The 25,126-nt window shown below is 31.7% G+C and overlaps 2 protein-coding genes across 5 annotated transcripts; one reads left to right on the top strand and one right to left on the bottom strand.

The window, feature by feature from the left end:
• Window positions 1-3,347: 3,347 nt before the first annotated feature.
• LOC18097599 (eukaryotic translation initiation factor 5) lies at window positions 3,348-6,302 on the top strand. Of its 2 annotated transcripts, none has more exons than XM_002305147.4 (2): window positions 3,348-3,441; window positions 4,310-6,302. In XM_002305147.4, exon 2 carries the CDS (start codon window positions 4,689-4,691, stop codon window positions 6,045-6,047), a length of 1,359 nt encoding a protein of 452 aa, XP_002305183.1. In that variant the 5' UTR covers window positions 3,348-3,441; window positions 4,310-4,688; the 3' UTR covers window positions 6,048-6,302. The 2 variants fall into 2 exon arrangements, with proteins under 2 accessions (XP_002305183.1, XP_052308041.1); XM_052452081.1 differs by having other exon boundaries at window positions 3,383-4,205.
• An 829-nt stretch (window positions 6,303-7,131) lies between these two features.
• Window positions 7,132-11,621, bottom strand: LOC7487361 (uncharacterized). Of its 3 annotated transcripts, none has more exons than XM_002305814.4 (8): window positions 11,477-11,621; window positions 10,448-10,703; window positions 9,549-9,620; window positions 9,367-9,434; window positions 9,097-9,247; window positions 8,220-8,300; window positions 8,026-8,115; window positions 7,132-7,650 (listed from the first exon to the last, which is right to left on the bottom strand). In XM_002305814.4, exons 2-8 carry the CDS (start codon window positions 10,700-10,702, stop codon window positions 7,564-7,566), a joined length of 804 nt encoding a protein of 267 aa, XP_002305850.2. In that variant the 5' UTR covers window position 10,703; window positions 11,477-11,621; the 3' UTR covers window positions 7,132-7,563. The 3 variants fall into 3 exon arrangements, with proteins under 3 accessions (XP_002305850.2, XP_024454528.1, XP_024454527.1); XM_024598760.2 differs by lacking the exon at window positions 11,477-11,621 and adding an exon at window positions 11,381-11,400; XM_024598759.2 differs by lacking the exon at window positions 11,477-11,621 and adding an exon at window positions 11,091-11,392.
• Window positions 11,622-25,126: the final 13,505 nt, after the last annotated feature.

Below are 25,126 nucleotides of genomic sequence, written 5' to 3'. Positions count from 1 at the left end.
CCAAGAAAAGAAAATTGAAGAGAATTATGAAGTTCAATTCCTAGATATCATAATATTGAAATATAAAATTAAAAAAAAATCTAAATAAAAAAAGATTGAATTGTTGAAGGGTGAAATTGAAAAACATATTCAATTAAAAAATGATAAAAAAAACAAATCGACCCAACTCGAGTAAACTTGTCAAATCCGCAATCAAGTCTTGAAATCGGGATAAATCAATGGAAAGAAAATAAAGAAAAATATGAAGCCCAACTAAAAAAAATATTCAAGTTAGAAAAGGATTCGAAAAACAGAATTCACGCGGGTAAACTTGCCAAACTTGTGACCTGATTTATGAGATTGAGATAACCCCATAAAAAATAAATAAAAATAATGTAATTTATAGTGTTTGGTGAGTATAGATAGAGTGATTTAATCACATCAGTTAATGTTTTGTTAATTGTTTATATGTGCTAACTCTATTTTTCTTCTTCTTCAGATATTCAGTAGTTATGATGAGTGAACACAAATAAAGATCAAGAGACTAATTAGGAGGGATTGAACTAAGATTTTAAGAATTTTTCTAAATGAAATATATTATTTTAGTTATGATGTATAACTTTAACTGGTTAGTTTAATGCTCAGGGGAGTTTGTTCTTTTTATGGGTTTTAATTTTTTAATACACCATGCTAATACAAGGAGTGTATCCTTCAAATTATCTGAAGATAAATTTTACTTATAATTGACACGCAAGCTTGTTCAAGGATATCCTTTATCATTTAATAAATAAATAAATAAATAATAGTCGTAACATGTAATAAGGGTTTTTTTCTTTTCTTTTCTTTTGGGACATGAAGGGGCTAACAGCCCAAAACACAAAAACTAAGCAGCACAAATTGTTGGGCCGGACTGATAGGACGAGCCCATTAGAAGCCCATGACTAGTACCATTACAGAAGTAGAGTTTTAAAAACTTGAATCCATGGTATTAATCTTCAACTACTTCCTAGCACGGTTATCATACTTATTAAATCCGGTATGGGGTTGACCCGGTCAAGGAGCCGAGTTTCGGGTTTTATGGGTCAATCCGGGTTAACTCGGATTAACCTGAAATTTTTTTAAAAAAATTAAAGTTTTAATATTTTATATGAAAAAATTAAGAAGAAATCCATGTAAATATAAGCTATATATATTGTAAATAATGAAGTTTAAAAGAATATTTTAAATTTTTTTTATTTCACATTAAAAAAATATTATGTTAAGCTTTTAAGTTGAAGTATTTAAACAAAAAAAGTTTATTGTCCCACATTGAAAAAATATAGTTTTTTTCTTGTGAACATAAAATATATATACTAATGTGTTTCAAATCCCACATTGAAAAAATATAACTTTTTTCTTTCAAATCCCACATTGAAAAAATATAGTTTTTTTCTTGTAAATATTGAGTATATATACTAATGGGTTTCAAATCCCACATTAAAAAGATATTATGTTATCATTTTAAGTTAAAGTATTTAAATTAAAAAGTTTTTTATCCCATATTGAAAAAACATAATTTTTTTCTTGGGAACATAAAATATATATACTAATAGGTTTCAAATTTCACATTTGAAAAAAAAACCCGGGTATTGGTCGGGTCTCGCCCGGGTCGTTGCACTGACCGGTCTTTTGCCAAACCCGAACCGGTCCAACCCCCGGGTCGACCTGCCGGGCCGGGCCGGGTTTAATAACACTGCCAGTGATAGGAAACCTGACTAAACATTTCAACTTGGTAATTTGTTGACCCGATATCATGTTTAAATCAAGTTTTATATCAAATTGGAAAAATTGACTTGTTCAAACTTGATTGATTAGATAATTTAACATGTGATATGATTAAAATTTAGGTAAGATTCGGTTTGATTTAATATTTTTTAAAGAGATATCGTTTTAACCTTTTTAAAAAAAAATCTTAAAAAGAAATTATTATGAACTAATCTAAGTTAATCTAGATTGACTTATCGACAGTTGAACTAAGTTGGGTTTTATAGTTGTAACCAACATTCTCAATTGATTTCAAGTGATAAATAATTTTAATCACTTTGGAAAATTCGTTGATTCAAATACTTAAAACAATAAAAAAATCATAATAAAACTGAAAAAACGATAACTAAAAAAAGAATGATTAATAGCACTGTTATAAAATCAATATTAGCTTGGTGAATTGATCCTGGATTTAAACTTGTCTGGGTTATAAAATAAAATAAAAAAAAAACTTGAGTGATCTAGTTAAAAAAAATTCAGCTGATCTGGTAAAACTTGGCCAATTAACCTATTGATTTTTAATTTTTGCTTTTACAAAATAAACGTGTTTTGACCTATTTATTTTTAAAAAGAAAATTTAAGTCACAGGATCCTCCAACCTTGTAAGGTGCACCCCAAGTCTTGCCCCATGTTGGTTTTATAATTATGATTAGTAGTAAAAGAATGTACCTTTTATCTATATAAATGGGGAGTGTTTTTTTTTTTTTTTTCACTAAAATTTCATTTAATTGATGTTTGGTGTAATGAGATGAAGTCTTTCTTATAATTTTTTAATTAGACAATAGTTATCACTAGGATTGTTTAATTGATGCGTTTACAAAATTTTGTATTTTCTTTTAATTTATAATCCAAATAACTAATAATTAAAAACAAATTCACTTGTTATTTAAGTTTTGGAGAAATACATAACAATCATGCTACACGAGACACTTCGGTATGAAGAAAAGTATGTCTCCTCATCATCCCAAAAATTGAGGTATGGTGGGAGAAAAAGTATATGTAATCTGTCATTTATATATATATATATATATATATATATATATATTTAATAGGATATTCTTGTCCTTTTATACTGATAAAAGGATAACCCTATCTACACTCAACTAAAAAGCATGCATGTATTTTCACACATTCTGGGATCCCAATTATTGTTAGACCAAAATGCCCTTATTGGTTTCGTGTAATATATATAATTTCTTCAACACTAATATTATGTGATTTGTTTTTTTTTTTTTTTTACTTTATAATGATTAGGTGGATATTTAATTTCATGAAAATGTTAAGGAAATGTTTGGTCAACTCGTGAGAATGATAAAATTATTTATATATCTTTTCTGAAATAATAATTAATTAAACATGACGTTAAAAGTCTCATTTTTTTTTCTTCACATTATCCTCTGCTCAATAATTGAGAAAATAATCAATCAAATTAATTTGTAAGTTGGATGGAAATTAAGAAAAAAAGAAAAAAAGAAATCGGTCAATAAATAAATAGAACAATCTAGAGAGAAAAAATAAAAACCATCGCAACCGCCTCGCCCATATAACTGTATATAAGCAAAAACACAGCACAAAAACCTAATACCCCAGACGCCTCTTTCTATATCTCTCAAGAAGCCAAACCCGCTTTCTCTTTCTCTACGAACAAGCGTAGATATCGTAAGCAGCTAGGGTTTGCTCGATTCTTAGTTCTATTTAAATTTTGTTCTTTTTATTTATTTATTTTGATTATTTATCGTCTATTGTTTGTTTTTGTTATTGGATTTAATCGGTTGTTTTTTTCTGTTTTAATCCGCTATCAAGCAATTTATTTTTATGTCAGATCTTATAGAATCGAAGTTAGATTAATAAAAAAAAACATCGATAATTATTTGAGATTTTTGCTAATTACTTTTTTTAAGTTGGTTATTAATGTTATGTTTAGATTAAGCATCTATTTTTGCTCATTATTATTAATAAAAAAACCGATGATTAATTTGAAAGTTTTCCTAATTTTTTGTTATTAATGTTGAAAAACAAACATGGGCAATTGTTTATTGTGTAGATTAAGTGAATCTTTGGTGATGTTAGATGATGGGTGAGCTGCAACCGTTGTAAGGATTTTTGTTTCTTAAGCTCTAGATGCGCATGAGCTCTATTTGTTGGTTTTGAAATAGTGATGGCTTTGATGTTAGGGAATCGTTTTTTCATGTGTGTTATGATAATGTTGAAAAGGAAGCAAGATCAATTTGATTGGAACTAGGATACGGGTTTGGACTACAGTTCGAAGACTTTTATTGCAGTGATGTCTGATGCTAGATTTAGGCTTTTTGTGTGTGTGTGTGTGTGTGTTTGTGTTTGGCCTTTTCTGCTCAGTGTTATTTCAGCACAAGATGATGGTATAGTGGACACCAACTATTTTGGTATTGAGGCTTGCTAGACTGGTAGTTGTTGTAATTTAATTTTTTCTTTTGTTATTGGCGTTGTTAATTGTGTTTGCCCGTGTTTTTCTTGGCTATAATTCTGTTTTTGTTGTTGTTCTTTTCAGGAACCTGCAGGTGGTGGTGGTGCTGTCTGCAGATTTTCAGGGTGAAGTGTGTCGAAGTTGAGGTTTCTTTTATGTCCATACAGGCCATTTCGTTTTTGGGAGAGATTGGATTGCTTGGAGAGTATACTCCTTCATTAAGGAAAAAGGGCAGACCCTTGTCTGATAAAGTTGGCTGCATGCATCTCGGACCATTTAAAGGATACCCTGAGTTTAGTGGTTGCAGTTGGGTGCAACCTTACCTGATTGCTGAAAAACAGTCTTCTCTTTTTGAAGAATCTTCAGAAGACATCATAGTTGCTACCCTCTCTTTGCATTCTAGCATTGGCTTTCAGTGACATCTTCTAAGTTTGTTTTGTGAGTCTGTTTTACAGTGATCAAGATGGCTTTGCAGAATATTGGGGCTTCAAACAGTGATGATGCCTTCTATAGGTATAAGATGCCCAAGATGGTTACCAAAGTCGAGGGCCGAGGAAATGGCATCAAAACAAATATTGTCAACATGGTTGAAATTGCAAAGGCTTTGGCAAGGCCAGCTTCTTACACTACAAAGTATTTTGGTTGTGAGCTTGGTGCCCAATCCAAGTTTGATGAGAAAACTGGGACTTCACTTGTCAATGGCTCTCATGAAACGGCAAAACTTGCTGGGCTTCTTGAGAACTTCATCAAGAAATATGTTCAATGTTATGGCTGTGGAAATCCTGAAACTGAGATAATCATCACCAAAAGCCAGATGCTTCAACTAAAATGTGCTGCCTGTGGTTTTGTATCTGATGTGGATATGAGGGACAAGCTCACCACTTTCATTCTGAAGAACCCTCCTGAATCAAAGAAGGGAGCAAAGGACAAGAAGGCATTGAGGAGGGCTGAGAAGGAGCGTCTTAAGGAAGGTGAAGCTGCTGATGAGGAGCTGAAGAAACTGAAGAAAGAAGGTAAGAAGAAGGGATCTTCTTTAAAGGATGGCCCTGCAAAAGCTAGCTCTACAAAGAAGAAAGCAAACAGCTCCGATGAGGAACGTATGTCACCAACTCACAGCCAGGTTGATGAGAAGGAAGAGGTTGTTGATGATGATGATGATGTCCAGTGGCAAACTGATACGTCTCTAGAGGCAGCTCGCCAGCGCATACAAGAACAGTTGAGTGCTGCGACGGCTGATATGGTCATGCTTTCAACAGAAGAGACAGAAAAGAAGGCAAGGGCACTCAGCAAAGAAAACGGCAGTCCAAAAGTTGCTTCACCAGCCCGGGAGGAAAAACCAAAAGCTGAGAATGGGAGCCCAAGTACCCACGGAACTCTTGTCAATGAGTTGAAGTTAAGCCTAAGGAAAGGAGTTTCTGCAAGCCAGTTAAAGTCCACTCTCAGCGCTCTCACTGGGTCTGCTCAGGAAAAGATGGATGCTCTGTTTGAGGCATTGTTTGAGGGTGTTGCAAAAGGATTTGTGAAGGAGGTTGCCAAGAAGAAGAACTATCTGGCTGCTGCTGTCACTCAGGATGAGGGATCACAGTTGCTTCTGCTTCGAGCAATTGGGGCATTCTGTGGGAAGTCAGGCTCAAGTGCAATGAAGGAAGTGGCTCTTATCCTGAAAACACTCTACGATGCTGATGTCCTGGAGGAAGAATACATTGTGCAGTGGTATCAAGAAGGGCTAAAGGGAAGCAACAAAGATTCTCAGATTTGGAAGAATGCTAAGCCCGTCATTGAATGGCTCCAGAATGCTGAATCCGAAACCGAGGAAGAATAATGTGCCTTTCTCTTGCTTAATTCCCGAGCCCGAGTCTGTCATGATGTTTGCGGTATGAATAAATGATGTCTCTTTCCTTTAGTGTCTTTGGTTTGAGTTTACCTGAACCCTAGGAGGGTGGGTCATGGAGGGTTACTATTTATGTTGCAGTGATATGGTCTACTGCAAGTTTGGTACTTCCATGGGTGTGGTGTGCTTGTCTTGCCTTTAATGGTTTTCTTTTGCAATAAAAATGTCTATGAACATGTTCTACCATCTTTGTTTGTTTCTCTTCATCAGCAACATCTTTAGACGTGCCTGTTGTTCGTGTTTTGTGTTGCAGCAAAGTTGCATATTTCGTCTAAAGCTGTTTGTTTGTTTTCAGTGTGCAATCACTTCTAGATAACCTGACCTTATTGCAATTGTTCATTATTCAGATATCAACTTTAACAATCTTGTTTTTCATATATAATTTATGATAAAATTGAGCTAAAAATGACTCTTTTTTTTTGGAAAGAGGAATATGGTATAAATCATAATTTATAAGATTACAAATTTTAATTTCTTATTAAATAAATTTTTTGATTGAGTTTTAAAACAATTTCTCTTTTAAGTCGAAATTTATTTTTAGCCAAACGTTCTTAGGTTATGTTTGATATAATTTTTGTAAATTAAAAAAAAAAAACACAAAAACACAAATTTCTACTAAAATAGATCTTCACATGAAAACATTAATTTAAAATTTTATTACTTAATATTTTCTTTTTAAGTCTCTAAAACATTTATTATTTTTTAAATAAACCCCAAAAAATAATCTTATTAGGCTTGATCCTATTCCATTCATCTATAAGTATCCTTTCAATCCCAATTATAGATCCACTATTAACTAATCATGACCACAGGCATCAAGAACATCTTCATATCCACCAAATTAATGACTCGGTAGTTTCAGTAGTGATTCAGTGCCCGGACTTAATATCCTTTCAGAAGTGGTTTGTTAAGTTCAGTTTGAAGGATCCGGGCTTGTTCTACTTATTAAGTTGTTATTCAAGATTTTCTTTTTCAAAAAAAAAAAGAAAAAGAAGAGACATTAATAGGGCGGAAATATAGAACAGTTCAAGGCTATTAACACCTCACATTTTCTTTCAGAAACAAGGCTCACAATTCTCACATCAAGGAACATGGTATTTGCTAGCATTAACTCTACTTTTTTGATACCAGACACCCTTTTCAACTCTTGTTTCTGGCTTCCGTTTCTGGTAAGCAGCAGTGAAAATAGCTGTTTAATACCAATGTAGGTGTACATGGTTTTCCTAGCTCTGAATTCTATTCATTTTGATTGGAATGACGAATGCCTGAGGATTTGATGTGAACCAACACACAGGAAAAAAAAAAAGAAAAAAGAAGCAAAGCAGTTGATTGTCTCTATTGTGATGCTACAAACTTCAACACAGCATCATCGAAATTTAGACACTACACTTTTGACTTGCTCTTCTGTACATTTGCAATCCTTTTATGTGTAAGGTGGCTGCAATGATCACTGAATATGAATAATGCGCGAATGAGTCTGAAGTTGCGGCAACTCATTTTCCTCATCTGACTCAGCAAGGGGAAAATGAGGATCCTATTGCGTACAAAAAAATAAGACAATTAGTTTATATCTTTAACAATCACTGATGAAAGACAAACTACACAGCTCACTGGAATGCTATGTTTTGCAAGTTCTGGAATCAAATTCATAGTTCATATGGCTCAAGGAACTAAGCTTAGCTATATGTGTGTGATGGCTCGAGGCACTTTGCAACTTTCTGGATAGCATCATTTAGATGGGATTAGTGGCTAGATGCAAGCAGCATAAACAGATTTAAGAAAACCGGCCGAGACTAATGAAAAAGCACTTCCTGAAACTCATTGCTAAAGTAACTTCTAGAATTCGATGCTTCTGCCACCTAAACCACTGTCCAGTCAAAGTCAACAAAATGCATTAATCTTCACTAACCTGCTGCCGACCCCGATGTTGAATAGCAGTAAATGCTCTGACCATGACATAAACAGGCAGAAGAATCCCAACTGTTCTCAATATCAGTAACTGCATATAAAACACAGGTTGAGTTTTTTTTTTTTTTCTGCACCATTTGGCAAACCAAGTTGTAATTTTTTATAAGAAGAGCAAGCAACGGAGCCCAGCCTTACCATAAACAATGTCATTGAGTAATCTCCAGCTCCACTAATTAGGATGGCAAGAGTATGACGTAAAACCAACAGAACCATAAACTGCAAATTAAATGAAAATTAATGTCCTCATAGGATCTTGTAGACCAAACAAACATGAGGTCACAAACACATGCAACAATGATAATGAGTAGGAAAGGTGCTTGGTCTGAATACATGGTCATGGGGCAAACTTGTAGCTAGGAAAATAAGATATCATTATTTTTGCTAATGCACAACCAGATATTTTAATAAACGAGTCCATGATTGATAAGTTAATGAATCTTTCTCTAACTGGACAAGAATTCAGCAACAGGACATAATACTCAGTTATATTGAATGGTATGTGTTGGCTCAGAGAACAAGGGTTTGGCCCTAGAGTTTGAGAAATTATTAGGTATACTAGGTTTACCACATCATCCATGGACTTGGCCAATAAACACAAGTCATGTTTTACAGTCACATGATTTTGTCTATGTAGCTTTTATAGATTTACTTTGTGACTTTGTCTATGGATGAAGTGGTAGATTAAGTCTACCTAATAATTTCCCTGAGCTTAGTCAGATATATGAAAGGACTCTCTACATAAAAGCTAAGAGAAGGGCTCGGTGACATCCACCGCCTGGAGCTCTCACACGCATAAAAGAGCAAAATAACTGCTGATAAAACCATTTGCCATAATCGTCACACATATTTAGGGGGGTCAAATTAAAAAAAATGTTTTATTGACAGTAACTGAACCAGAGGATTTGGAAGTAAATTATGAATCTGTTAGATCAAGTTCTACACATGAAGCAACAAATGCATACGTGTATGAGCAAACACGGTCCTAGGGGAGGGGGGAGAAAGAGAGTCATACTATAATAGCAATTATTCGGCAGCACATCACACTCCTAGGAGAGGGTGCTGAATACTCATCAAAGTCAGAGTCCAAAAATTCATGGTCAGTAGTAACCATAGCTATAGATGGAGGATTGTGCAGGTCCCTTCTGGGTATCTCCCAATTTCCTCTGAACAAGAAAATTCCAAACAGATTAGGACCATTATTGTTAAAGAAAAGGAACCAAAGCCCCAATAAGAAATGAGGAAACCAAGATTGGAGAACACATATAGCAAATTACAAATATACCTGAAGTTCATTGGAATAGCACCATAACAAAACAAAGGGGGTGGTGCAGTATAACCAGGCTCAAATTGCTGCAATTTTGCAAATATTGAAAAACAATATTAGAAAGCTTATGTTTTTCACCTTTAAAGTTATTGGAACACAGCATGAAATGCAGAGGTCATGAAAATAATATAATAGTGCACCTGATGGCAGATCTCACAGATAGTGTTACCCTTCTCATTGCACCACCTCTGAACACATTTTCGATGAGCATACTGCAACAAAAGAAAATAAAGAGAAACTTGTAACCTCGTTTGAAGCATCTGAAACTAGCAACGGAACTTAAAAGAGGGCAGAATAAGGAATTCAGCCAGTACCATCTTCCTCCAACATGTATAAGGAATTCAGCTAGTGGCATTTTCCTCCAACATGTACTTGAAATTAATGTGATAAATGATACAAGTAACAGTATCACCGAAGTTTGCTCCATGCAAGTATACTCCATTCTCAGGGGCTTGCACCCTCTAATGGCTTGGCATCTTACTAATATATAGCTTACTCATGCTAAATTTGTGTTGTGAGACATCTTAAATTGCAATACTACAATGCACTTTACTTGAGCTTTAGCTATTCAACAATCAATTGAGATTGCTCATCTAAATTCAACGACATGTAGCTTACCCACGCTAGATTTTTGTTGCAGGACATCTTAGTTTACAATGTGCTTCAGCTAGTTATTCAACAATCAATTGAATATAAGACTTAAATTGAAAGCATCAGAAGCATTATGATAAATCAAGTACTTGAATTTTTGGCAACAAGTAGAGATCAAAATCCCTGAGGTAAATGTAGGAATTAAAATTTACAAAGAATCACAAGGTGCATGAATTTGAGGGAGATAATTTCTGCTTTATTTGTTAACCAAAAATGTTCAAATTATTTGCCTAGTAAACATTAAAATTTCAAGGGAGGTAAGGTATTTCCTTGATTTATCAGAATTGTATACAAAAGGTCTATGAGAAATAAGACAATCATTTTGTTTGTTAACAGCATATACCGAGATTTTCAAATAAATGGTTCCACAAATTTAGCTAAAACTGACCTTCAAACTGCCACGGCAAGAACACGGCATCTCCATGTTCATGTCATCCTCCTCCTCATGGCAAATCCTACACTCTACTGATTTTCCTGCTAATGAAGTCAATTCTAAATCCATCCAATGTGGTGAAAATTCTTTTGTATTTTCTTTACTTGCTGAAGCCATGGTTTGCCGCAATCGGTTTTGACTCTCAATAGCAGCTTCAAGGGTGGATTCAGTTAGCAACCGATCCACCAGGAACACAAAATGATCCCCCATCCTTCAAATTGCAAAAAACGAAAGGACTTAAAAAAGTTCAAAAAAAAGAAAAAAGAACATACATTAAATCAAGCCACCCCTGTGTGGAATTCCCTTTCCCTCACCAAAAGTGTAGAACTTAAACACTAACAAAGCCCTGGCAGTTCAAATTGCAACATGCTTGACAATACATTTAACTAAACAAAGTGACCAAAGGTAAAACCTAAAACATTTTTACTAGCTCCTCAACTTTTAAAACATACAGAAACCTGCATTCACGATACTATTACTCTGCATTTCCCTTGTTTTATGAGCATGAAACCAAAGAAGAAAAAAGAAAAAAGAAAAAAGAAAAAAGAAAAAGATGTGATATATTTTAAAGAGGTAAACGGATTGAAAATAGAGGCACCTTTATTTACAAATTGGAAAGACATGATAGATTTGCCTCCAATGAAGAAATCCCAGCAACCAAAACCACAAAAAGACCAACAAAAACAAAAGGATACAAAAATACAATAATGCAGATTAAAACTGAAAACAACATAGAACCAGGTTAAAGAAGAGAGAACCCAGAAACCAAAAATGACTAAAATGATTAAGAATAGCAGGCATGACTCAAATGATAAAAGAGAGAGAGAGAGAGAGAGAGAGAGAGAGAGAGAGAGAAAAGCTTCTTTGAGAGGTTAAAAAAGCTATCACCTTCGACAATGAATACAACTTTTGAAAGGCACAAAAAATGATTGACAGCATGTGAAGCTTATAAATGTAACATTTAAGAAAGAGAAAGAAGCTTACAGAAATGGAAATGGAATTTTCTTCAATCACCCTCTAATGGCATGACATCTTACATTCTTTTTCTATCCCTTTCCTTTTGTTTGTGTTTCTTGCAAGTTGCAATGAAGCAAGAGATTAGGTGCTATAGAAGTTACTATTAATAACTAGATATGTGCCGCGTTTTCTTGCTGGATATATATATATATATATATATATATATAAAACTCATTGAACTAATGATTCAAATAGAAGTTTAAATAATAAATAAATAATAAATAAACTAACAAAAAATATATATATAAAAAAACATTATATCAATCTATCTGGAATTGGATTATCAAACAATCCAATGTTAATTTAATAAAAGAAAACTCATAAAAAAACAAAAGAAACAAAACTTCAAAAAAAAAAACATCAGCTTAAAAAAAAATCTAAGAAAAATCAAGCTAACCTTCTAAACTTAATCTGATTTTAAAAACTTACAACTCGTTGAATCATGGATTCGAGTTCAATCATCAAACTTAATTGTTATCCAATTTAATTTTGATGGATAAAATCGTTGAAAAAATATTAATAAAAAAATTGCAAAAGAAGAAAAAAAATGAGAATAAAAATTGAGAGAAAAATAACTAAGGAGGATGAAATTTGAAAAAAAAATTAAAATAATCCCAAATAAAATAAATAGCAATTAAAAGAATGAATATCAAATTTGAAATATTAAAAAACCATAAGGGATAAATTGAGAAACATTTATAATTTAATAGATTATTTATAAATTAAAAAATAATAGGGGTGAAATTGAAAAACATTATAGAGACCTAACCCAATAAAATCAAATCTAAAAAATAAGAAAACAAAAGGATATTAAAAATAAAAAAAGAGAGAAAAAAACCAAGCAAACCTAGACGAACCTCTAAACTTGGTCTAATCTCTAAAACTTGCAACTTGTGAAATTTTGGACATGAGTTCAATTAAGAAACTTAATTTCCAACAAATTTAATTTTGAATGATGAAATTATGTAAAAAATATTAATTATAAAAACTTGCTAAAGAAAAAAATAGCAAAAAAAATGATGATAAAATTTAGAAAAACACCCGAGGGGGTGAAATTAAAATTTTTTTTTAAAAATGATCTCAGACAAAATAAATTGCAATTAAAAGAATGAGAACCCAATTTGAAAGATTAAAAATTCTTAAGAGTGAATTGAAAAATATTTGTAATTTGATAGATTATTTATATATTAAAAAACGATAAGGGGTGAAATAGAAATAAATTGTTGAGAGCTAACCAAATAGAATCAAAACACAAAAAATAACAAAACAAACCCCCCTTCGAAGAAAAGAAAAAGAAGATAAAAAAATATGAAAACATCAGTTTAGAAAAGAAAAAAAAATCCAAGCAAACCCAACAAACCTTTTAAACTTTGTCTAATCTCTAAAAGTCACAACCCGTAAAATCTTTGACTTAGATTAAATTAAGAAGCCTAATTATCAACCAATTTAATTAAAAAAAAACAAAGGAGGATGCAATTTTAAATTTTTTTAAAAATGATGCAAAATAAAATACACAATAATTAAAAAAATGGATACCAAATTTTATAGATAAAAAAAAATTATAGGGAGTAAAATTAAAAAACTTTTGTAAAAATCAAATAAACTTAGGCAAATATCCTAAATCAAGTCAAATTTTAAAAACTCGCAACCTATGAAACCATGGATCCAGGTTCAATTAGGAAGTTTATTATGAGCCGATTTAAAAATATTAATTTTAAAAACTTTTCAAAGCAAACAAATTCGCAATCAAAATAATAGGGATTAAATTTGATAAAAAAAACAATAGAGGGTGGAATCATAAAATAAAATAATTTCTGATTTAAAATAAAAACTTGTCAAGGCTAAAAAATTGACGATCAAAAGAAAATGGATTAAATATAAAGAAAAAAAGGATGAAATTGTAAAATAAAATCAATTGAAAAAATGATTCCAAGCAAAGAAAATATAAATCAAAAGAATCAGAGTTCAAATTCAATAAATTATTCAAGATAAAAAAAAAATCATAATAAAAAGGTAAGGGACCAAATTTGAAGAACCAACAAATTAAAGGGTTGTTCTTGTATTTTTAAGGGGTCGATGTGAAAATCTAGGTGGGAAGAGAGAAGAAGAGGGGGAAGAAAAAATGGTCGTCAACGTCAAACCTTCATGAATCTTGGCACACATGCTACCTCATCTAGTCTAGGGCACCAAGACCCTTCAAATATCGCCCTAAAAAACAGTGTTTTATAGCTGGACGACCCCCCACGCGCCGCCCAAACAACATGAACGTTGTCCACACCCCATGCGTCACCATGTTTTTTTATATATTTAATAAACATAATTACAACAATGCCTCCGAGCATCCATGAAAATTATAATAATAACAATGTAAAATGACAAAAATAGCTCTTGCGTGAGAGTTCAATTGATTTTGTTTTTAATGGCATCAAAGTAATTACATTATTCTAAAAATTAAAAATAGAAAAATTTCATTGAGCAGTAGATATTAGATTATTTTATTTCAATGTTAAATTAGTAATTTTACTACACAAAATAAAATAAAATTATCAATCTAACCTCATACAATTTAAAAAAAAAAACAATTGTGTTATAATGAAAAATAATCTTACCTCCAAAGCTTAGCACATTGTCAAGGGGAGTTAGTTTGTTTGTAATATTATCAAAACCTATATTATATACTCTCTCTATGTAAGAATAAACCACAGTTATATACTTGGCCTGGCTTAGTAGGTCAATTTGTGAATTGGCTTGGGTCTGGTTTTACAAAAATATCGAGGAGTTGATTTGATATAACTCGGTTAAAAACTTGAGTTAATCCGTGATCCGGTTGATCTAATCAAAATCTAATAACTTTTTTTTTTAAAAAAAAAGGTCATTTTGATTTTTTTTTAATTTTTAAAGTTAATTTGAGTTAACCTACTTATCCATAACCCAAACTTTAAGCTAGGTAAAGCCTATAAAAGGTTTAAGAACTACATTATGCAAGATTGTCAATTTCGTTTTATTCTGGTCGGAATAGCCAGTATACCTCATACCATTTCAAGAAACAAAACAAAATAAAACAAATTTTATTTCGCCTATAATCTCTAACATTTTTTTATTTCTCGCTTAAATTCTAGTAGAGATATTCTAGGTTTACATCTTAATATGCCCACTTCCACAATTGAGAGAGTTCTTTATTTCCTAGCCTCCACCATAGCCTACTAGGGGATTAAGAAGAGCAACATGTTTCAGGATAATAGATTAAAACTTTAAGAAGAAATGTAAAATGACCATTAGTGGTGAAAAAATATACAATAAATGGGGGAAAATATTACAAAAGGAGTTCTAAATTTGATTTTCAAATATTGAGTTGGAGGGCCATCAATATAATTTATGCCAATTACATTGGTCATTGTGGTTTGTTATGCACACTTTCCCCTTTATTTTCTTGGTAAAAAGACAAACTTCTAGTTGAGATAATGAGTAGGCAATTATAAAACTACATTTCCTCTATTTTAAATAATTAATATTGTAATATGCAAAAGAATGCTAGGTGTAAATAAGAAACTAGGGTAGAGGTGTTTACAACTTTATCACCCATACAAATTTTCAATGTAGACCACTGAAACATGACTTTCATATTCAACCACATATCAGAGTTTGTGAATTTATATTAGCTGTTTAGTTTTTAAAGATATAAGCTTTAGCTAATTATTTCATTAGTGATGCAGGTGTGACTTTAGAATCAATTATATTTATCCAATAAAAATAGCTCGTACATAAACGCTAATCAATTAGTTTGTTGTCCAATTGACTTTAGCATTGACATTGTGCGTGTGCGCGCACGCGCGTGTCTATATATATTCTAAAATAGAACATCGAAAATACTTGGATATTAAAATTTATTGTTCTAATAAAAAAAATTAGAATGACAACCTAAAAAATGAGATTTATGGGAACTTAGCATATAAAAAAAAGTAAATTAGCTCATGTGAAAAAATATTTAGTGATCTAGCACACTTGATCAAGTCGTGGATAACATCTGTAACATGAGAGTTGCATTCATTATCTACGACTCAAGAGTTGCAAATGTCAATTGCAATACATAAGTCACAGAAGTTATCTGTTATTTGACTAAGAGACACTTCCTAGGATAATTTCTTTGTCCATTAACTTCCTGTCTCAAAAAATCACAATTAACACAATTTAAATAATCAGTTTTTGAGCATCAAAATATAATTCACATAAGCAACATGTAACATCTTCAATCATAAGTAACAAAATTAAACTGATGATTAACATAACATAACATTTTATTAAAATTAAACTAACCATGCATCTATTCATAATTTTCATAACATATAATAACATGTAGTTATATTTAATAATTGCCCCAGCTCATGGAAAAGCCTGAAGCACTCGTGGACGAGTTTAGAGTATCACCCTAAATCGTCCACCTCAAGGATGTGTCTATAACATTCATATAGGTATGAGGAGGACCAATATCACCCTAGCTCGTGGATGGACATAAGATGTTTATGGATGGGTCTGAGATGCTCGTGGATGGACTAACATCCCCAACACTCTCATAATAAGCAATCTCATCTTCCACTAATGCCACTTCAAAACGCTTAGCCCCCAACCTTTTGAAGTCCATCATGATATAAAATGAGCTTAGTGTTGGCCATGACACATCTCATTTCATCGACACCTTCATAAATAGTTGTTGTTACTTTCCGAGCCTCTCATACTAAGTAATGAATCTATACACACACACATTAAAAATTAATTAGTAGTCATCATGTATAATAACATTAAAAATATTAAATAAATGTTGTATGTAAAACAATATTGCATATCAATCGATTTTGTCTTGAATATTAGGGAACATAATGCACTGGATTATGTGGATGTCTTTGGAAATGTGATCAAGTAGGTGTAATAAAATGACTCATAATGGACAGATACCATTTCATATAGGTATCTACATCAATCACTGGATGTCGCTCCTAAAAAACATGTTCTCTCCTAGAATCCTAAAGATCCTGTTAAAATGCATGAATCATCAACTAATTCCCCTCACGCTTACCCTGACGACTAATACTATGCAGCTCATCACCGATATCAATATAATCTAGTATATGCTGAGATAGTACAAACTGTCGCATTACCCGATATGGACAATGCATCTCAATAATGTCAATGTATTTCAACGAGACCTATGCTAATCAAAGGTCATATCCCTCACGACATATAGGTGATGCTGAATGTGGGTAGTGTGGTGACTGTTTTGGCTAGAAATCAATTGATCCACGGTGGAGAGAGAGAGATATAAGTGATCTTATGGTGTTTTGGGTGTGTTTTGTGATGAGGGGCGAAGGGGGGGGGGAGAGAGAGGTCACTAACGACGTGAGAGGGGAAGGGTGAGTGGCTGTAGGGAGAGAGGGGGGATGTAAGGAGAAAGAGGAAGAAAAGGGCTCTAAATATTAATTTTGAATAAACTAACAGGTGCCATATACGAATCGCATGTCGTATATGAAAACTACAAAATAAGTGTCACAGACGGTATCTACGACTCGTGTGTTGTAGTGTTGTAGATAGCAACTACGACTAATGAAATTGTGTTATATCCCTAAATATTTTTTCCACTATGTTACTTTATCTTTTTTTCTTGTTGTGCTAAAAACATAAAAAAGAACTCGAAAAAAATTGACAACCTGATTGTATGTACCATTAACTTTCTCTATGTATAATGAAAAATAAAGAAGAGTAAAGGGAAAATTAAGTCTCAAGGGTGGGAGAGATTCCAATGAAAAATTCCCAGCCATGACCTCAAGCTTCAAACCAATGATACTAGGAGAAATTAGGTAATTTATCCATTTATCATTGATAAAATGAAGGAATGTTTAATTTATTGTTGAGGTGTCATTATAAAGTGGGGATTGTATGTGAGATATGGTTTGAGATTTATAAAGCAAAGTTAATAAATTCAGCTATTGTTTTGCTAATTTTTTTTAAAAAAATTTTATTTCAAAATAATTTTTTTTGAATCATTTTGAAATGCTGATGTCAAAAATAAATTTTAAAAAATAAAAAAAATTTATTTTAATACATTTCTAAGCTAAAAACACTTTGAAAAATAAACTTTACCACTGTCTCAAACACCCATAAATTAATTTTTTTAGTATTTTCTAATAGTTTTGATGTACTGATATTAAAAATAAAAAAATCTAAAAATAAATTATTTTAATATATTTTCATACAAAAAATAATTTTAAAAATCATCATATATCACAATTTCAAACATTCTTGTAGTGTGACATGATAACTTGACATGGTCAAGATTTATAAATATAAGATTACTTTTTTTTGAGAATTAATCTTACACAATTAATTTATTATTTACAAGTGTATTTTAAAGTTTTTTTCTTGATCTAAACTGTAATCTAAAATTTCACTGTCACGTTCCATGTTAATATTTTATAATGCAAGAATAGGAGTACTAGAAAAACTTTAACTTCTTTAATTTGGATTGCAAAATAAATAAATAAATAATGGGTTGCGTACGTAGGCTATTAGTATTATTATTGCAACTATGTTATAATAGTGTCAATGAGCTCCCGTGACCCTATTTAAGAGAGAAATTATAGCATAGCAAAGAGTAATAAAAATTAATAAGAAACAAATCTTGAAAAATGTTATTTACGTTTAAAATAAATATTTCAAACCATGAACACGTATGTCAAAATTGTCCTATAAACAATTGACAGCTGACATAACATAAGGCATGAACGATATTAATTCTACTTTTTTTAACCCAAAGAATCTTGTGGTTGATATATATTATTTTAGTGGTGGTTTGTTTTTGCAGTTGAAATCATGTTTTATAATTTTTAAATTTTTTTTAAAATTAATTTTTTCTGATATTTTTGAATTATTTTGATGTGTTGATATTAATAAAAAAATATTTTTTTAAAAATATTATTTTCATGCATTTCTGAACAAAAAATATTTTAAATAACAACCATTATCACATTTTCAAATACTACATTAAAAATTTATACAAGCTTTCCACATGAATTCCTTTTATTTAGTTTTTGTAAATGATTCAATATCCAATTCTATTAAGATTATTTATTTTCTTTTTTATTTGAATATTGATATTTTCCTAATTAATATTTTTTCAAGGTAGAAACTGACTTCTAGGTCGATTATTTTTTCCTGCTTTTATCACAAGTAAGTTTAGGTCTTGGAATATTATTTAATGGAGCATAACTCATTGGATTTTCTTTTACCCGATACATAATTTCAATACAAACTTTCTCAGGCCTTTATATTATTTTTTATCTATTGTTTTGCAATTTATTTTCTGTAAGTTTATTTTCAACTCAATGCTTTATCTTTGTGTTTAATTTATCACTTTTTTTACATGCTTTTGTATAGTTTTATGTGTTAGTTTTCCTACAATTTACTTATCGCAAATTAACTTTCTCAAAATATATTTATTGCTTAATTTACTTTTCATGTAAATTACTTAGCTAGTGTTTAGTATTCTGGATAATATTGATTGGACTAGACTGAACATGATTGGATAAATAACTCTCTTGTCTTGTGTTTTGTCTGGTTTGGTTTGGACTAGATAATTTGTCTTTTTTTATATTTGACAGACACTAAATAGAACCCGGCTTACTCGGGATCTAGATCAGTACGGGTTAAAAAAAATAGATTGATCTAATATGACCTGATAAAAAACTCGGGTCGACCTATGACCTGGTTGACCCGAGATAACATATGTAAAAACCCATTGGCTTTTTTTTTTATTTTTTTTGTCAAAACTAGGTTACTTTGTTTTTTTTTTTTTATTTGGGTAAACTCAGGTTGACCCCCCCAACCTGTGACCCGGACCTTGCCATAGGTTGACCCCCGAGTAAGGTTTTAAAACTATGATAATAATCACTTTATCCAAACATTGATTTGGGTCAACTCTGGTTGACACTCCCAACCCTTGACCCAAACCTTGCCTTGAATCGACCTTCAAGTTGAGTTTTAAAACTATAATAATAACCACTTTTATACATAAGTTGACTTGGGTCAACCCGAGTTAACCCTTCTGACCGGTGACCTAGTTCTTGCCCCTGGTCAACCTCTAAATTGGGTTTTAAAATTATAATAATAATCACTTTTATTCTTATGTTGACTTGAATCAGTCTAGGTTGACCCTCCTAACCTGTGACCCGAACTTTGCTCTGGTTCGACCCCCGAGTCGAGTTTTAAAATTATGATAATAACTTTTTTTATTCTTGTGTTTTCTTGGGTCATCTATGGTTGATCATCCCGACTCATGATTAGAGTCTTGCCCTCGGTCGATCTCTGAGTCGAGTTTTAAAACTTTGATAATAACCACTTTTATTCTTACATTGACCCAGGTCAATGATCAACTCGATCCGTGACCTAAGCCTTATCCCGTTTGATCCCTTAATCAGATTTTAAAACTATTATAATAATAATAACAACAACAATAACTTTTATCCTTATATTAACCAAAATCAACTCAGGTTAATCCTTATATAGAAAATTGAACAAGTTTATCCTACCTCTTTTAGTGGGACAAAAAATTCTCCACTGAAAAACTTTAGATAGGAAAAAATATAATTTTTGTATTCTTCAAAGGTGCACCAAAACAACTTCAAAAAAAAAAAAAAAAAAATTCTTGTCCGGTCCAACATAACAAAAACTTAATTATTGCTTTATTTAATTTCTTTATTTACTATACAATTCAATAATTTCTCTTAGTTTTTGCAACTCTTCATAGTTTATCTAACATAAATCTTCATGATTTACTACTCAATGTTATTGACTGATGTAACCATATTATTCGATAGTTTCACCCACATTTAACTAGTGTTTTGCCTATGTTTTATGTATAAAATGCCTTGATATTCTTTGTTTTATGTTTTGAAGGCACCTTTAGATGAAAGATGCAAAAATGAGTAAATTGGAGGTAATTGGCAGATTTGACCTTCAGTCGATGTTTTGTGCAGAGCGTGAGCTCTAAAAGTCGAAACGAAGTGATTCCAGTGGCATTAGAAAGCTAACATCCATACCTTTCTGGAAATCTAAGTCAAGAAAAATAAAAATATAAAGAGCATGGAAATCACATCCTTCAAAGTCAAAACTCGCATTCTGCCAGTGTTGACCTTTGTCCATTCAAAATTCAATATCTGGATCTGTAGATATCCAATTGATGCAAACTAAATTGTTTTGGCTTCCTGACTCAAATGGCTACAAACGCTCCAAATTGCAGCCAAAAACGATGTCATATGAGGGAGATATGAGTTTTCAAAGATGACAACTGAATTCTGCCGACAAACAGGTTTCGTGAAGAAACGAATCCAAATTACATCCCGAAGCATCAAAACCGACATCCAAGTTTTAATTTCAGCAATTTAGCTCCTCAAGTAAATCAATCCAGAAGGTCAAGGAAGGCAGCCACCAACCTCAAGCCACCAACCTCAAACCAGCCACCAGCCACCAGCTGCCTTCACATTACCACCATCTCTTGATGTTCACACTTGAACTTTGATTTTTCTTACTTACAATTTGTGTATAAATAGGCAGCTAAGTTCATGATATTAAGTGAGCCAAGAGAGAGGGAGAGGGAGTGCAGTAGAATCAAGGAAAGAGGGGTGGCAGCCATAAGAGAAGAAACACAAACTCTCCCCTCTACAAATCAGAAATCATGTATTCTTTCATCTTTAGGAGTAGTTGTTCAATAGATATGCAAGGCTAAGCTTGTTTTCTTGGTTGCAAGGACGCAAACACCTTCAGATTTCAAGAACTGTGAGATTTATTCTTCCATTTATTTTTAGTTTGTATTATGAATGATTATGTTTGTTTTCCTATGCATATTTCCTATGATTGTTTATCTTAATTGCTAGAGCGGACTCTAAGTTATTATTGTGAACAATCTATTGCTAAGTTTGATATCAAAACCGGAGTTGTGATATATAAACTTGTGAAGCAACTAAGCTTGGTAATTGTAGCGGAACTACGTTATTAAACTTAGGGAGAACATTCGATCAAAGCAACACAAGCTGACAACTTGGTTGTTAAGATTAATGAATTTATCTAGATCTTAAAGCTGTCATTGGATTAAATCATTAGTGCGGACACTGTGATTGTTTGTTGGTTAGGGCTAGTTATACGGCGGATCCGTTAATTAACCAATGTTAAGAAAAGATAAAAATTCAGAATATAAACTGGAGTTTCGTTTCAAGGATCGGTTCTGATTTCTGTAGGTGGATGTGTGCTTGCAACCAAGGTTTGTTTTCTTGATATATTTCAGTTTCAATTGATTTTGTTTGTTAGTTTAATTTCTACCATAGTTTAGATCATTGCAAATCAAACCCCCTCAATTACATAACGTATAACATAAAAATCTGAACTAAAACTTCCTCGTGGGATCGACTCCTTGCTTGCTCTATACTATCTTGTGTGTTTTAAGCTAGGGTAATTAATTTGTGCGACCGCGACATCACAACATTGACGGATTCCTATTTATGTAAAACTCTGATTCCTTATGGTTTTATATAATCGATACAAGTTCTTGGACTTGTAACTTAATTTAGATCTTGTGGCTAAATTCAATAATGATTTTTTTTAAGACAATCATTATTTTTAGGATTGCTTTGTCAATTCTTGCCCTTTTGGTTTTTAGAAGAATTCACAATCCTGGTTGATCAGGAGATTGTCATTTTCTCCTCACATATTGAGTTCTAAGAATAATCTAGCTAGAGATATTTATATTAGTAGGCCGATAGACATTTATATTTTATTTTAAGAATAATATATATAAAATGTATGTGAATAACCTATAGTTGGATAATTACACTAGTATTATACTAACTTTACAACTTTTCTCGATCAAATCAAGTACATAATTTCATTTGAATACACCAACTTCTTAAAAACTTCCAATCAAGTACTGTCGCTGATTTTCTATCAATTATTATTTTGTTATCTAATGACATGTCCCCTTTTCTTAATCCGTTGTTGGTACACCAACTTTCATTTTATTTTAATTCAGTACATGGATTTTAATCTTTCTGATTTTGATGCATCAACCTTTTTTTATTATGTCAATCAAATATTTTTGTGAGTTTATTTATTTTTTTAATGTGATTTTCTTTTGTAAAAATACCCTCCAAAATAATATTATGTTTAATAAACAGAAATATCTTAAATTAAAATAAATTATTTTAAGAAGGAACCCTTTCAATCAATGGAAAATTAACTATCTACATCCTACATAAGGTTAGCGATAAATTATAAATAATAAATAATTATTAATAAATTTTATAATATTTATTATTCTAATAAAAGAAACGGATATAATGTGATTGAAAAATAAATAAAAAAACTAACAAATTTTTTATTGAAGTACTTGATTGACACAATTACAAATTTTGTTATACTGAAATGAAAAATAAAATAAAACAATTCATATATTTAATTAAAAAATTTGAAAATTAGTGTACCAACATGACAAATTTTCTTAGTGTACCTCAATAGGTATGTAAAAAAAAAAGTTTTTCCGGACCTTAGAATAGTTAATTTTTTTTTAAATAACACAGTTCATAAAATATTTAGGGAAGTAGCATACTTGAGAAAGTCATATTAAATTGTTAAATTGCTTGCAAAAAATTATAATGAGAAAAGAGTAGAGAGAAAAAAAGAATGAATGGATGAATGAGATCTTAGAGGCATATTGAAGTTTCAATGACGACAACACCAGTACCATTAGAAAAATTTTGACTAGACGAATCCAGCAATACTAAGAAATGTCACTAATAGAGACTAGAGTGGGCCAAAGTTGACATAGCTCATTTGTCTTTGGCAGCTCGTGTGACTCATTGCCATCATTGTTATTGACATTTTCTAGTGTTGTTGAATTCATCTCGTCGAGATTTTTTTTATAGTGCCTGTGGTGTTGTCATGTGAATTTCGGTGTGCATCCGAAGGTTTTTTTTTCTTTATTCATTTCTATCTCATCTTTCCTCCTTATAGTTTGTGAAGAGAGAAGAGAGAGAAAAATAAAAGAAAAAAAAGTAAAGATATCATAGAGGCACACCAAAATTCTAATGATGAAATCACTAGTATGATCATAAAGATCTTGATGAGATAAATCTAATGACACTAGGAAATGTCACAAATATTGATTGAAGTGGGCCACACGAGTCACTAAAAAACAAGTGATCCCCACCCCCTTTGGGCCACTAGTGTGGCCAACTCCATTCTCTGTTAATATATATTTTGGTGTCGTTAGACTTGTCTCATCGAGATCTTTATTATAATACCAGTTGTGTTGTCACTAGAGTTTTGGTGTTTCTCTGAGATCCTTTTTTTTCTCTTGCTCCTTTCTCTTTGCAAATTACAAGGAGAAGAGAAGAGAGAGAAAAAAAAGAAAAAAAGATCCCAAAGACATAATTAAACTCTAATGATGACACCACTTGTATTATCAGAAAGATCTTGACGTGACAAATCCAACGATATAAGAAAAGGTCCTCAACAGTGATCAAAGTAGGCCACACGAGCCACCCAAAGAAAAGTGAGCTACGCCACTTTTAGGCCGCTTGTGTGACTCACTCTAGTATTCATTAATGATTTTTCTTGGTATTGTTGGATTTGTCATGTTAAGATCTTTCTCATTGTATTGGTTATGTCGTCATCAAGCTTTAATGTGCCTCTAAGATTTTTTTTTTCTCTCTTTTCATTGTAAATTTTTATAGGTCCTAGATATAAGTGACTGACGACTCTCTTAACTGTCTTATTTTTCAAAATATTTTCTCGATTGTTATTTGTTCAATTTTTTTAATTGTTTTGAGGTCTAAAAAACTCAGTAAAAGCCGGAGCAATTAAAAGTAGGTGGATTAAAGTACTTAGTTAAAAGTAAAAAAGAAGAAGAGTCAACGTGCTAAAAAAATTATTAAAGTTGATATACTAGATTGAAAATGAGTATAAAATTGGTATACTAATAATATAATTATCTCACACACTTTATTCCTTTGCAGTACATTTGCCATTAATTCCCGCAACATGCATCAACTATCTAATAGAATTGAAGTTTTCATATAAAAAAGACGGAAAGAAAACACTATTATTGTTTCTTCATGATAGCTAGCTATGACTTCCATTAAACGCCATTTGAATTTTAGTATAAATTAAAGCATTAATTTTAATTTCCCATGATTACAACTCTGGAACCCTGCAACTAGCTCATGCATGAACCTGCTATATCTCCATTTCCCTTTTTGTGTTCCCATGCTCCCCAATTATCTGAACTCTGAAGTGATCCAAACAGTTTATCTTTAAAAATTATGGCACACCGTAATGCATTATTAGTTTTCTGAGTTATATATAGGTCCCACTCTCAATCTCCTTTTTTTTTTTTTTCCTTTCAGAATAATAATAATAATAATAATAATAATAACGTAGATCTCCAATTCGGTGAAAGTAAATAATGCTAGAGAAAAGAAAACGAAAATTATTTATCATCGAATGTTGAGGTTGACTCTTGAAATTTTGACCAAAGTGAGTGAGGAAGATACTATTCGATCATTTGAAATACTAAACCAA

The sequence above is a fragment of the Populus trichocarpa genome, chromosome 4 (genome assembly GCF_000002775.5).
Source record: "Populus trichocarpa isolate Nisqually-1 chromosome 4, P.trichocarpa_v4.1, whole genome shotgun sequence".
Lineage (NCBI taxonomy): Eukaryota > Viridiplantae > Streptophyta > Magnoliopsida > Malpighiales > Salicaceae > Populus > Populus trichocarpa.
The sequence above is the reverse complement of the archived record's forward strand: the minus strand, read 5'-3'. Positions and strand labels throughout refer to the sequence as shown.

Bases quoted from the DNA above. Each gene is read 5' to 3' on its own strand.
- LOC7487361 (XM_002305814.4), bottom strand. From the start codon at position 10,702: ATGGGGGATCATTTTGTGTTCCTGGTGGATCGGTTGCTAACTGAATCC. The intron at 9,248-9,366 runs GTATATTTGTAA...TTTCTTGTTCAG, and splicing joins GCTATTCCAATGAACTTCAG to AGGAAATTGGGAGATACCCA. The intron at 8,301-9,096 runs GTATGACTCTCT...TTTAATTTGCAG, and splicing joins GCCGAATAATTGCTATTATA to TTTATGGTTCTGTTGGTTTT.
- LOC18097599 (XM_002305147.4), top strand. From the start codon at position 4,689: ATGGCTTTGCAGAATATTGGGGCTTCAAACAGTGATGATGCCTTCTAT.